At 39.9% G+C, this 13719-nt stretch overlaps 1 protein-coding gene across 5 annotated transcripts in view; it reads left to right on the top strand.

Moving 5' to 3' along the window:
- Positions 1–13513, top strand: part of C1QTNF7 (C1q and tumor necrosis factor related protein 7) — a 130445-nt gene extending 116932 nt beyond the window's left edge. For 3 of the 5 annotated variants that reach the window (XM_010857280.1, XM_010857282.1, XM_010857281.1), the window contains exons 2-3: positions 4624–4869; positions 11513–13513. In XM_010857280.1, coding sequence (XP_010855582.1) covers positions 4624–4869; positions 11513–12144 — 878 coding nt within the window. In that variant the 3' untranslated portion in view covers positions 12145–13513. The remainder of the gene's footprint in view (positions 1–4623; positions 4870–11512) is intronic. The other 2 variants (XM_010857283.1, XM_010857284.1) reach the window with 1 other exon arrangement.
- The last annotated feature ends 206 nt before the right edge of the window (positions 13514–13719 follow it).

Raw genomic sequence — 13719 nt, forward strand, 5'->3', positions numbered from 1 at the left:
CAAGGACATCCAACCAGTCCATTCTAAAGGAGATCAGCCCTGGGTGTTCTTTGGAAGGACTGATGCTAAAGCTGAAACTCCAGTACTTTGGCCACCTGATGGGAAGAGTTGACTCATTGGAAAAGACTCTGATGCTGGGAGGGATTGGGGGCAGGAGGAAAAGGGGACGACAGAGAATGAGATGGCTGGATGTCATCACCGACTAGATGGACGTGAGTTTGAGTGAACTCCCGGAGATGGTGATAGACAGGGAGGCCTGGTGTGCTGCGATTCATGGGGTCGCAAAGAGTTGGACACGACTGAGCGACTGAACTGAACTGAAGTGCTTTATCTGTATTTCTCAAACACTGTGAAAGGAACCCACAGACTCCAGGAATAGTTCTTTAAGTCCTCTCTTTCCTCTTCCTTTTGTAATATTCTCATATTCTATAATTCTTCTCTAGTCTTTTTTCCCCCCAAAATCACACCTCTCTCCCAAAACAATCTCCTCTGCTTCAACCTGAGTATTCTTTTGTGCCAAGCACTACTCTAGACATCCGTGGCTAAGGCAAAGATCCTTGCCCTCGTGGAGTTTGCATTCTATCAAAAGAGATATTTAAAATATTTTTATAAATAAAAATTTTAGTAAAATATTTCATATAATAATCTATTGCTAATAATAAATAAAATAAGAATATTTAAGAATAATTTAATAAATTAGAGGATGATGAGAACAATGGACAAGAGAAATATTAGAGCAGCATGAGGCAGGTCAGGGAGTAGGAGATGGTTTGTGATATTAGATTAAGGGGATAGGGTTGTCTTCAATGAAAGGGAAGCATTTGAGCAAAGACAGAAGCAGATGAGGAGATGAGACATGTAGGCGTCCTGGAGGAGAGAGATCCAGACAGGGGAAGAGACAGTGTGAAGGTCCTATGGCAGAGCATACCTGGTATCTTTGAGAAACATCAAGCAATACAGTTTGTGGTTGAAGCTGGGGAAGTGGGGAGGAGAGTAGAAGAAGATGAGGTCAGGGAGGTAAGGAAGGTGGACCAGGCAGATACATATAGACCTTGTGCCACGAGGCTTTCGACTTTTAAATGAAGGACAATTACAAGGTGATCCCACAGTGTGTGTGTGTGTGTGTGTGTGTGTGTGTGTGTGTTAGTCACTCAGTGGAGTCTGACTCTGCACCTGTAGCCTACCAGGTTCCTTTGTCTCCGGAATTCTCCAGGCAAGAACACTGGAGTCAATAGCCAGTCCCTTCTTCAGGGGGATCTTCCTGACCTAGGGATTGAAGCCAGGTCTCCTGCATTGCAGGTAGGTTCTTCACGGTCTGAGCCACCAGGGGAGCCTCTGTAGTTTTCTATTATAACCCACATTCCCTTGTTATCCTGATGACTCAAGTCCCAAGCCTTGAGTAGTCACTCATCATTGTGTTATCATCATTCATCAGGTACCACAATACCTCATCCCTCAATTCTGATGAGGATTTTTAATGGATAACCATTCTGAGGGCCTTTCAGAATATTCTAACTGGGAATGCTTTAGGCATTTAGACTATTGTGCAAACAATATTCCAGTGCATTTGCCAATGAGTGACCATCATTTATTCAATAATTACATCAGTTTTAGTTTTAATTTATCCTTCCTTTGAGCACCATGGTCTGGCTTGTTGTTTTTGCTGTTGTTTAGTCACTCGGTCATGTCTGACTCTTTGTGACCCCATGAACTGTAGCCCACCAGTCTCCTCTGTCGATGGGACTTTTCAGGCAAAAATACTGGAGCAGGTTGCCATTATCTTCTCCAGAGGTTCTTCCTGACCCAGGGATCAAACTTACATCTCCTGGGTCTCCTGCACTGGCAAGAGGATTCTTCACCACTGAGGAAATATTAATATCCTTTCTTCTGAGCACATCTTTAAAATGTCTACACCCTCTATCCATCATAACCTCAACTTTGACCACATGTCAAAGACTGTGGTCTTTGACTGCCCAATGATGGGCATATGTGTTTCAGCATCTCCATCAGGATCTGAGATGCCATTGCCCAAAGAATCTTCCCTTCAGATCATTTCAGGTCCCTCCTAGGACCAGCTGCTGGGCTCAGCTACAACAATTCATTCCAGGTCTGATTAAAAGCTTCCTTATAAGTACCTGTTCTTCTCTTTCAAATCCCTTCTCAAAGCTTCCTCTAATCAGTTTTCTACAAAGAAAAAGAAAGTAGCAATTTAATAACCATGTTTTGTTTTAACTGACAAAGGTTTGGATAAAAAGATTCTTTCCATTTTCTATCTTCTGAGGCATCTTTGTGAAGACTGGTATGTTTATCTGATCTGTTGGGGTTTTCAGAAAGTGCCTTAATTCCAGTAAAGTAATAGGATAAATAATTTTGAGTTTGTGCTCTAAACAGAGCATAGCAAAAATATTCGCTTTCATTTTTTTTTTTTTTTTTATGAAGGGCAGGGGCACTGGGAACGTGGAGATTTGGTCAGGGATACAGAGCCTTTATTTGGATAAGTTGCTTCAGTTTTTCACTAAATAAGATTTCTAGGAATCAGACTTATTTCGAACCACATGTACACTCTGTTTTTCTCAGTTTGTCATTCCTAGGCTCTGGCAAATTTCTGGATGTGATTCCAAGATGTTGCAATTTCCCCATGGGTGCCATAAAAGTGGTACAGTGTGCTGGTTAATTTTCTGATGTGGCTGTCAAAAAATAAAGAAACTCTATCCAATTGCTTTTCTCACAAGCTATGATTATTTCCTTTGGACAAGTATATTCCAGGCATAGACATCAAGCATTGTACAGATTTCTCATTAAAGCGCAGGTCCAACCACGCAAAAACAACTCATTTACACCATTGCAAAAACACGTGCATGCTTCTCCCACCCAAGAGGCAGACAGCCCTAAGGCCAATAGCCTAGAAAATCAACTGTCCCCAGCCTAACTACCCACCACTCCGTCTATATGCCAAATGTGATGCTAATAGATGATCCATCATTGTCAGCATCCAGGCTCTGTGAAGAAAAAAAAATCCTATTAGATCAGAGCTGAGGAGACCTGTTGCCTATTTCACTCAGGGCACAGGGCAACTTGCATGGTTTAATTTCACTCAGCTATTTAATTGAGCCCCAATACTAACAGCTTAATGGGACACTAAAGTATTCTATCCTGTAGATTTTAAATTAAAGTTTGAGACACCCCCCACTCAGGACATGCAAAGAACTCCAATTAACACTAATTGGCATTACACATGATTAGCAAATGGAAAACATGATTTTCCTGAAAATGTCACTTCCCTTCACTTACTTTAAAAAGTCTATAAATTCTAAAATAATGACCATGGATGCATACAAAGAATAGATATAAAGACGTCTATCTAGCATGGTGCTTATCCTGGCCCAAAAAAAAAAAAAAAAACCTGGAAACAAAGATTAAGGGGAAATGGTGTACATAAAGGACAATAGAGACAAATGCAAAAATGTTTTTAATGTTATGAAAATTTTTGACATGGGGAGATACTCCTTACATATTGTTCAGTGAAAAAAAAGTTAAAGACTCCCAGGAATGTCATAATATCACTTTTCATCATAGTACAGAAAAAAAAAAAAAAAAAGACCAGAAGAACATATACATCAAAGTATAAACAGTAATTATCTCTGCATGGTGAGAATAATGTTGATGTTTATCTTATTCATTTGCATTTCTTTTTCTTTTTTAAAATGCATGTTGTTGTTCAGTCACTCAGTCGTGTCTAACTCTTTTGCAACCCCATGGATTGTAACCCACCAGGCTCCTCGGTCCATGGGATTTCCCAGCCAAGAAGACTGAATGGGTTGCTATTTCCTTCTCCAGGGGATCTTTCCAACATGGGGATTGAACCCAAGTCTACTGCTTGGCAGGGAGATTCTTTACCACAGAACCACCAGGGAAGCCAAAAAAATGCATACTTTTGCAAAAAAAAAAAAATTATTTTTCAAAGTCCATCATTAGTTCCTGCAGGGAAAAAATGCAACAAAGTGATTTATTTTGGAATTTTAAAAATCAGTGTTTCATCTCCACCAACTGAGAGCTATCAGTAATGTGCTAATTCAGACAATGTTTTCTGAGTCACCAGGAATTTTACAAAAGCATTCCACCAAGTAATTTTGTTCAATAAATACATTTTTCTTCCTTCTGACTTAAGATAATATTGTGCTTTTACAAGAAAGCTTATTAATAAAAAGAGTAATATGTACCATATGTAAAATAGATAGCCAATGGGAATTTGCTGTATGACGCAGGGAACTCAAACTGGGGTCTGTAACAATCTAGAGGGGTGGGATGGGGAGGGAGGTGGGAGGGAGGTTCAAGAGAGAAGGAACATAAGTATCCCTATGGCTGATTCATGTTGATGTTTGGCAGAAACCAGCACAATAAAGTAAAGCAATTATCCTTCAATTAAAGATAAATAAATTTAATTATAATAAGGAATAAGGTGCTAATAAACGTCAAGTGGAATTATGAGGGGAAACACAGTATTTAGACACCCGTGGTGAGGTGGTCCTGGGGTGAATTGTTGAAAATGCCCACTCTCCTGTTCCTTTATCCTGAAACCCCCACCTAAGAGGGTGCGCTGATGTCCGTGTGTTTCTCTTTCAGAGCCAAAGATGTTTGTCTTGCTCTATGTTACAAGTTTTGCCATTTGCGCCAGTGGACAACCGCGGAGTAATCAGTTCAAAGGAGAGAGCTACTCCCCAAGGTATATCTGTAGCATTCCTGGCCTGCCTGGGCCTCCAGGCCCCCCTGGAGCGAATGGTTCCCCCGGGCCCCATGGTCGCATCGGCCTTCCAGGACGAGATGGTAGAGACGGCAGGAAAGGAGAGAAAGGTGAAAAGGGGGCCGCAGGTAATGAATGAAGTTCCGTAAAAACCCCTCTGTCGCCCCCACCTTAAGATGACTCCCTGGCTTTGCTGCTTTTTCAAATGAGAAGCGCCCTTTCAGTCCTTTCCCGACCTCACCTTCATTAATCGGAACCACTTACTGAGTCCTTGCTGTGCTGCAGTTGCTCTAAGCCCTCTAACTGCAATCTCACTGCTTCCTAATGACAGCTCTTTCAAGGGGACGTGGTCCCGTTTATAAATGAGAACGCAGAGTGGCAGATGATTCAGTAAGTTAAGGAAGATGGAAGGGCAGGGTAACGCCTGGCAGAGATGAATTCACCTGGAACATCTGATCCCCACGACCTCTGGGCTGGTACAGTGGCTGCCTGTGAGAGGGGGCGTGGATGGACAGACAGACAGATGTATGGGGAGGAGACAGACAGATGTATGGGGAGGAGACGGACAGATGTATGGGGAGGAGACGGACAGATGTATGGGGAGGAGACGGACAGATGAAGCAAGGGGCAGGAATTAGGAGCCAGAAGCACAGGGGCTATCCTCTCTGCCCTCAGAGCCTCAAAAAGACACAAAAGGCGTCTAGATTTTACTTCTCGAACAGGTGAAATGATAGTAGTACTGTGTAGCCTTTGCTGGTCTTTCTTAGTTCGACACTCCCCCACCCGTCCGACGGCAGCTAAAAATCGAGATTTCTTACAGCTCCATACAGCAAGACAATTGTCCCCTACTCTTTCAGTAAGTGTCACTTTTTTCTTCCCACAAATAAGTTGGCTCATAAAGCTTGCCAGATTCTGCAATGCTTCAAAGTAAACCGAATTAAAATTCTAGTGAGGCTGTGTTAATGATAAAAAAAGGAAGTTTTGGATGGAATCAATCTCTGAAAAACAAGTTTCCAAGTGTAAAATGTGGGACAAAGATAGGAAGAAAAAAATCAATAGATCTAAGAAATATGTCTCTAATCACTGCATGTGATTTACTGATGTTATGGGAAACAATATCATTATATATATGTATATTTATATTTATATATATATTCAAGTGATTAGATAATAATTCATTGCTGAATTTCTTATGCAGAAAATATTTAGCAAATCAGCAGCTACTGAATCTATGGCCCTTAATCAACACTAGATAAAGTATCTTTAGGTGAAGTTTCAACATCAGATAAACTTTCATCTGGAGCTCTCGAGTCATCTTTCAATGTCTTCTATTTGGTAACACCTGTGAACACAGTACTGTGTCATGAATATGCTTGAAATTCTATAATAACACCGTGATCATAGTTAGATATTACTGGCCTTTTTAGCTTACTGTGTCTGGAAATGGTAATGTAGTGGTCACACAAAAATGCAATGGAGTCAGAAAGATATGATTCTTTCAATTACTAACTTGGCATCCTTGGAGCAGAAAAAAACCTTTGAATCTCAGTTTTCTCTTGGTAAATTGGAGTTAGTAAGTGTGATTGTGAAGATTAAGAAAAATAATACATACAAAATGCTCAGGAATAAGTGCCATGTGATAAGCATTCTGTAAATGTTTGCTGTTATTATCTATTACACTGTGATCTGCGAATATTAGTCATAGCTACGTTTGTGAATATCTAAAGCCATATAATAAACTAGAAATGACCTGTTTCATGAGGTAATTGTAGTGCTATTTAAAGATATGGATATGCATTCAGAATTAATTGAATGTTAGTAATTGACCCTGGTTCTGAAATAGAATGTTAGCAGTTAGATCCTGGGGGCTTCCCAGCTGGCATAGTGGTAAAGAATCTGCCTGCAATGCAGGAGATGCAAGAGATGTGACAACCTACTCCAGTACTCTTGCCTGGAAAATTCCATGGACAGGAAAGCTTGGCAGGTTACAGTCCAGGGGATTGCAAAGAGTTGGACATGACTGAGTGACTGAGTAGAACCTGATGCTGGGAAAGATTGAAGGCATAAGGCAAAGAAGGCAGCAGAGGATGAGGTGGTTAGATAACATCACCGCTTCAGTGAATATAATTTTGAGCATACTCTGGAAGATAGTGGAGGACAGGGGAGTCTGGTGTGCTGCAGTCCATGGGGTCCCAAAGAATCAGACATGACTTAGCAACTGAACAACAACAATTGCTACAATTTTAACCATGTATGAGATCAGGTAACCCCCATATTCACCAATCCATTCACTCATCCATCCATTCATGCGTTTTTCATTCAACAGATTTTTGTACACCTCTTGCTGTCCAACATTATTCTAAACCAAGGTTCCTCAACCTCCACACTAATAATATTTGGATCCAAATAATTGTTGCCATGGGATGGCTATCTCACGCATTGAATGACATTTAGCCACGTCTCATTTGATGCCAGGGCATTCCTCACCAGTTGTGACAACCAAAAATGTCTCCTGGCATTGCCAGTTTTCCCTGGGTGCTGAATTGTACCTGGTTGAGAACCCCGTTTTAGGGAATGTGAACACAAACACAACATTGCTGCCATCTTGATAAGCAAACACTGGGTGGGTCAGGCCAATGGGCGCACAGGGTTACAATATCATCATCATCATCATCACTATTAATTAAGAATTTACTGTACCAGTGATTTTTACATTAAGTACTTAATTTCAACCATAACCTTATTAGCAAAAATCATAGTCAATAATAATGTTACAAAAGACAAAATCAATATCCAAAAGTAAAAAGACTTTCCCAGTTTTATTTAAATCCAATGTATACATACATATAGGTAAGGATATACACCAGCTAAGAAAAGCAAGAATGTCTGTGTGGTCAGTGAAGGCGCATCTCATTTACAAACAATAAGAACAGAGCCCTGGGGCTTTGAGGATTAGCTTTTAATGTGTCTGGAACTGGACACAACTCGGCTGGGAGCTTCTGCTTCCTGTTTCCTCTTTAATACTGTGTATGTCTTCCCATTTATCCCCACCACATCCACCTCAGCCCCCTGGCAAGGTCAAGTATATGCTCTGTCCAGCTTCCCTACTCTAAATTACAGAGTTTAAATTATTAACTTTCCATAAAAATATGTCTCCCTCACTGTGAACTGAAAGCGTTAGTCCCTCAGTCATGTCTGATTCTTTGTGACCCCATGGACTATAGCCCACCAGACTCTTCTGTCCATGGAATTCTCCAAGCAGGAATACTGGAGTGGGTAGCCATTTCCTTCTCCAGAGGATCTTCCTGACAAAGGGACAGGTCTTCTACATTGTAGGCAGATTATTGACTATCTGAGTCACCAAGGAAGCCCGTCTCCCTCACTGGTGTATAGCAATTATTGTGGTAGTATATTTTTTTTTAATTAATATAATGTGAAATCACATTCCCCGGAGGAGGAAAGGGCAACATACTCCAGTATTCTTGCCTGCAAAATTCCATGGACAGAGGAAACACTAGAACCACCTTGTGAAGAGATCATTCTATTTTATTATACTGCTTTGGATGTTTATGAACTTAGTTATGACCCATATTTGCAGATCACAATGTAACATGTCATAATAGCTAACTTGGGGATAAGACAGTTGTCATTCAAGTCAAGGGCACTCAGACCCAGCACAGCACCTAGCATGTAGTGGATGATCAATCAGTATTAGATGGTTTAGATGGATATATGCATGTGCACATAAATGTATGATGAGTGCATGGGTGGATGCGTGGATGGATCGAAAAAAGAAATAGCGCTAAAGAAAAAAATCCTTATAAGCTCACTTCATGGAGAACCAAGAAGAAATCCATTCTCTCCAAGTTTCAGTATCTAAGCAGAGACTAACACTCCATAATTCTCCTCTCTACCCAGCATATGTCTGACTGAATAGGGAGGGGAGAGTGATTTATCCCTTCATTCCATTCTTCATTAATTGGCCCTTATCACAGGGCAAATCCTTCAAGCACACAGGAAGGGTTACTATAAATTATTACAGCTAGTCCCTGGTTATCTAACTCCCAGCAGTTCAAAATATCCAATAACTATAGAGATCCAAGTGTTGAGATTATAAAGACCTTTTCATGGCATTGTAAAACTGCATCTTGGTATTTATGGTCTGGTCTCTAAGATTGTCAAGAGAATAAGACATCAAGAAATCTAGTCCAAAACCTGCATTTCAAGGACTGAGAAACTAAAGTTGTAGAGATAAAGCCCCTTCTTCACACTCACCCAACTAATCCACAGCTGAACCAGAGCTTATCGGGTCTACTGAGTCACTGTTTACTACTTTCCCCGCCGGGTTTAGAGTGGATTTAGATCCAATATTTTCATAGTACAAATGTGGCATTTGAAATTCAGACAAGAGCTGACTTGCCCAAAGTTATAGGGGCAGAGGAATTTTAGTACATAATGAAATTTAGTGGTAGAAATTGCTACTGAGGCCAAAATGTTTTTTTAATGATACATCAAAGTCACGTATAAAGACAGCTCCTATTGAAAATAAAATAGCAATGTGTAAGCTGTAGTCCTTGATTCAAAAGTTAATTTCACAGTAAAATAGTATTCATATTCCTTTTCTACCAAACAGAAACAAACATCAAAAGATCAGACTATCGGGGCCTTATTTCAAGAAATAAATACTAGTTTGTTCTGGCTGGCGCTAGTGGAATTGTTACCAAGTCCAAGCTTGCTCTGCTTACCGTACAACAGGCCAAGGAATTGGAGATGAGGTATTGAGGCAAGAAATATGACTTTATTTGGAGGCCAGCTGATTGAGGAGATGTTAGACTAATGTCTCAAAATAACCATCTATGGGGTCTGGATTTCAGGTTCCCTTATAGATCAGAGATGAGGGAAGGTGAGGAAACAAAGTAAAAAGGCCATTAATCTTGCAAATATCTCCTGGAATGGCAAGCCTCAGGCAGAGGATGTGTTAATTTCTTTCTTCCTGCCATCTACAGATGGACTGGGTGCTTAACAAGGCACTTGGGCAGGCTTCTCTGAGATGGGCCGTTATGTTTGATTATAATAAGAAAAGTAATAAAAAACAAGTCAGAGAAACAGTTCCAACATGGAGTCAGAATTGGCTTTTCCCTGCAACAGAATTTAAACTTAACAGCAACGGTCATCTAGAGCTGGAGCACAGCCCTGTGATCAGTAACGATGCTGACTGCGCTGTTGCTGCTGTATCCGGTTGTTGCTGTTGTCAAGTCACTAAGTTGTGTCCAGCTCTTTGCAACCCCATGTTGCCAAAAAAGGGTTGCATTCATTATTAGCATTTTTCTATGCATCATAAATTACTAAACAACTTCTTTGTCAAATGATTGAGACAAAATACTTGATGTTTTAAGGGGATAGCTTTAATTCTCCTGAAACTTGTATTATCCAGAATACTTTGTTGCTAAATTTGCCAAATAACTGAAAAAATAATTAAAACTCATAAACTGATGTATGTGTAATAGCCAAGTAAGTGATATCAAAGTACTATCAAGATAAAAGCCTTAGCTAAATAAAATTCCAGAGAACAGATACATAGTTAAGAGTAAAATTACATAGTATAACAATAATATACTTCCTCTGACTATAAAAATGTATTACAAATTACCAATAATCTGGATACTTTTCAAGAAGCTATTTATGAAATGGATTTGGCCATAGCACTGAATGACAGTTTTTATACTTTTAGGTCACTGTTACTTTTCACAGCCCTTACATCTTTCCTGTTACATATATGGAGACCCAGAGAAATTAAAGGACTTGACTAAAATAATACATCCACTTAGCTGTAGAGTCAAAAAACAAGTTTTTTCCCTTTTAATTTCAGCCCCAAAAGTAAAAGGCATTTTGATGAAGGGAGAACATCATTATGCTCGATATCCAGTCCTAGTCTTGCTACTGATGCAACTTTCTTTCCCTCTCTGGGACTCAGTTTTCTCCACCAAAAAAAACTCCCACACCATGGTGGTAGTCACAGTTGTTTGGTTATCATGAAATATTGAAGAGCCCTCTCTGTGTTGCACCTCACAATTTACACATCTCTCAAGAGATGTTCAGGTGCCAGAGTTAGGCAGGCTGGAGTTCAGATCACCTCTCCATCCTTCACTAAGTCTGTTCCTTCGAACAAACTAACTTCTCCATGGCTCAGTTTTTTCATCTACAGTTAGAAGTGATAATAATTCCTAGTTAACAAAGTTGTTGCAAGACTTAAAGCAGATGACGCATGCACGTAAGGCATTGCAGCTGGGACATTGTAAATGTTTAACAAATATGAGCTAATCTAACTTGAATTAACTTTTTATTAATAATACTGATAAAAGCTGAACGGGGCACATAACTAAGTAACCTCTAGGATTCATCTTGTCCTGCCTATCCGCATGACCCCACTCTGGGGAATAATATCATCATGCTTTTGAATTCCTCCAGTAATGATGAGTGTCTGTGTGTATCTAATTTAGCAGCGGGTGATTCATCATCAAAATGATGGTTAACTTTTTTTAATTAGTCAGGTTTTAGATGATTTCTCATATATTCAGGAAAAATTTCTTGATATTTTGATGAAATTTTTCTGTCTTCATTGCAGCACATCAGTGATTTTTTTTTTTAAATATGAATTATTCAGTAGTATACTGTTGAAAGTTGAGAAGACAAACTTGGGGTGTGTGGGCATGTTGTTTGTGACTCTATATTTATAGGAACCATTAACTAAACTTTAAATTCTTTTTGAAGGTTTGAGAGGTAAGGCTGGACCCCTGGGCCTTGCTGGAGAGAAAGGAGACCAAGGAGAGACTGGGAAGAAGGGACCCATGGGACCTGAGGGAGAGAAAGGAGAAGTAGGGCCTCCTGGGCCTCCTGGACCAAAAGGAGACAGAGGAGAGCAAGGGGACCCGGGGCTGCCTGGAGTGTGTAGATGTGGAAGCATCGTGCTCAAATCTGCCTTTTCTGTTGGCATCACAACCAGCTACCCAGAAGAAAGGCTGCCAATTATATTTAACAAAGTCCTCTTCAACGAGGGAGAGCACTACAACCCTGCAACAGGAAAGTTCATCTGTGCCTTCCCAGGGATCTATTATTTTTCTTATGATATCACATTGGCAAACAAGCACCTGGCCATCGGGCTGGTACACAATGGGCAGTATCGGATAAAGACCTTTGATGCCAACACAGGAAACCATGACGTGGCTTCAGGGTCCACAGTCATCTATCTGCAGCCAGAAGATGAAGTCTGGCTGGAGATATTCTTCACTGACCAGAATGGGCTCTTCTCAGACCCAGGTTGGGCTGACAGCTTGTTCTCCGGATTTCTCCTGTATGTTGACACAGATTATCTAGACTCCATATCAGAAGACGATGAGCTCTGATGGGGACTGCTGGCCTGAATGTCCCAAGATCCTTATGGCAGACACTTTGATTTAATCTGGGGCCCTGGAAGTTGGAAGGAGCGGAAATGAGATCCAAAAATACTCCCACTCAGATTCCAGAGCATTTACAGACAGTTCTAGCAGAATCCGTTAAAACAAGTTGAACCACCAAACCATTGAAACCACACTAAAATGAATTATATAAAACAAAAATCCAGATATGTTCTCTCAAAAGTGATGTTCATAAATATTTAAACAAATTAAAGACAATGTTACAAATTTTCTATTAAATTTCTTGAGTCCTAAAACCAGCTGGCAATGATACTGTCTCATTAAATCTTCATAAAATTGCATTTTTGCATGTTATTTAAGAGAATCAAAACATCCCAAAATCCTTGACAATTCTCAAAAACTATAATAAATAAAAATACAAAGGTGAGAGATGCCAAGTAATTTCAAACAAACTAAAGTGATTATTTTGCTATATTATTTTTTCCTTCATGCTTGTATATATTCACTCAACAATTCTTTCAAGAGACTGTAGAATCCAGACACTATATTGATAGGTCAGATTTAATTAGTTAAGACAAAATCCCTAGGCTAATGTGTATTGAGCATACTGTCACAGTTCAGTATGATAAGAGCCATGGCAAATAGGCTGACTCAGTGCTGGAAGCACACAGGACTTGTTATGCCTGGGGGTTGAAACCAGAGAAGATTTTATACCTGGAAAAATACTTTGTGTGCTAAGATGTGTTCTTTTAAATAGGTGGGAGATATGCAAATAAAACAAGGAATTCAACAGCTATAGTCTCTCCCATCTCACCCTCAAAACACCAATGGTATTTGCCATCAGGAAGGGGTGAAAAAAAAAATCTAAAGATACCCTGGGAGTAGTAATGGAAATAAAGAGAAACAGGTTTCCGAGATTAGTCAGTAGGTCATTTTCCTAAATTCTTTATCATGATAGTGTCTCAGGACAAATATTTGTCGTTTTAGTTTTAACAAAGGTAAGGGCACGGCTGTCCATTGTAGTAAGATATTGTTTCTCATGTGTTTCCCAGGTAATGAATTCTAATAAAGCAAAGCATAGGACCACTGATTTACGAATGAGTTAATGGAAGGAGCGAACAGGAGGAGAGGGCATGGCCAAACATCTGAGCAAATGACTGTCCCCTCTAAGTCTCACACACCCTTTAGTTCCACTGTTTCTCAGTGTCAACATCGTTCCCCACTGAACTGCAATTCCTCAGATAATCTAGCCCATAATACTCTCACGCCCACTCCCCTGGCCACAGTATTCCCTAGCTCCCTCTTTTTTTTGCATCTGGTCCACCCTTCCATATTCTTTGCTCATTCATATAATAAATATCATTTAATGCCTCTACGCATGAATCATTACATTGGGTTCTATGAAGATAATACAACACCAAGATGAATTTGGTGCAACCCCTTCTATCCACTTTCTAAGGAAATAAGAAAGGCAATGACATGCATGCACACACAAAATACCTAGAATTCTGGAAATAATCATGCTATAATATGACAAGCACTAAACTGGAGATAAAGACAAAA

The sequence above is a fragment of the Bison bison genome, unplaced genomic scaffold (genome assembly GCF_000754665.1).
Source record: "Bison bison bison isolate TAMUID 2011002044 unplaced genomic scaffold, Bison_UMD1.0 scf7180017864379, whole genome shotgun sequence".
Classification (NCBI taxonomy): Eukaryota; Metazoa; Chordata; class Mammalia; order Artiodactyla; family Bovidae; genus Bison; species Bison bison.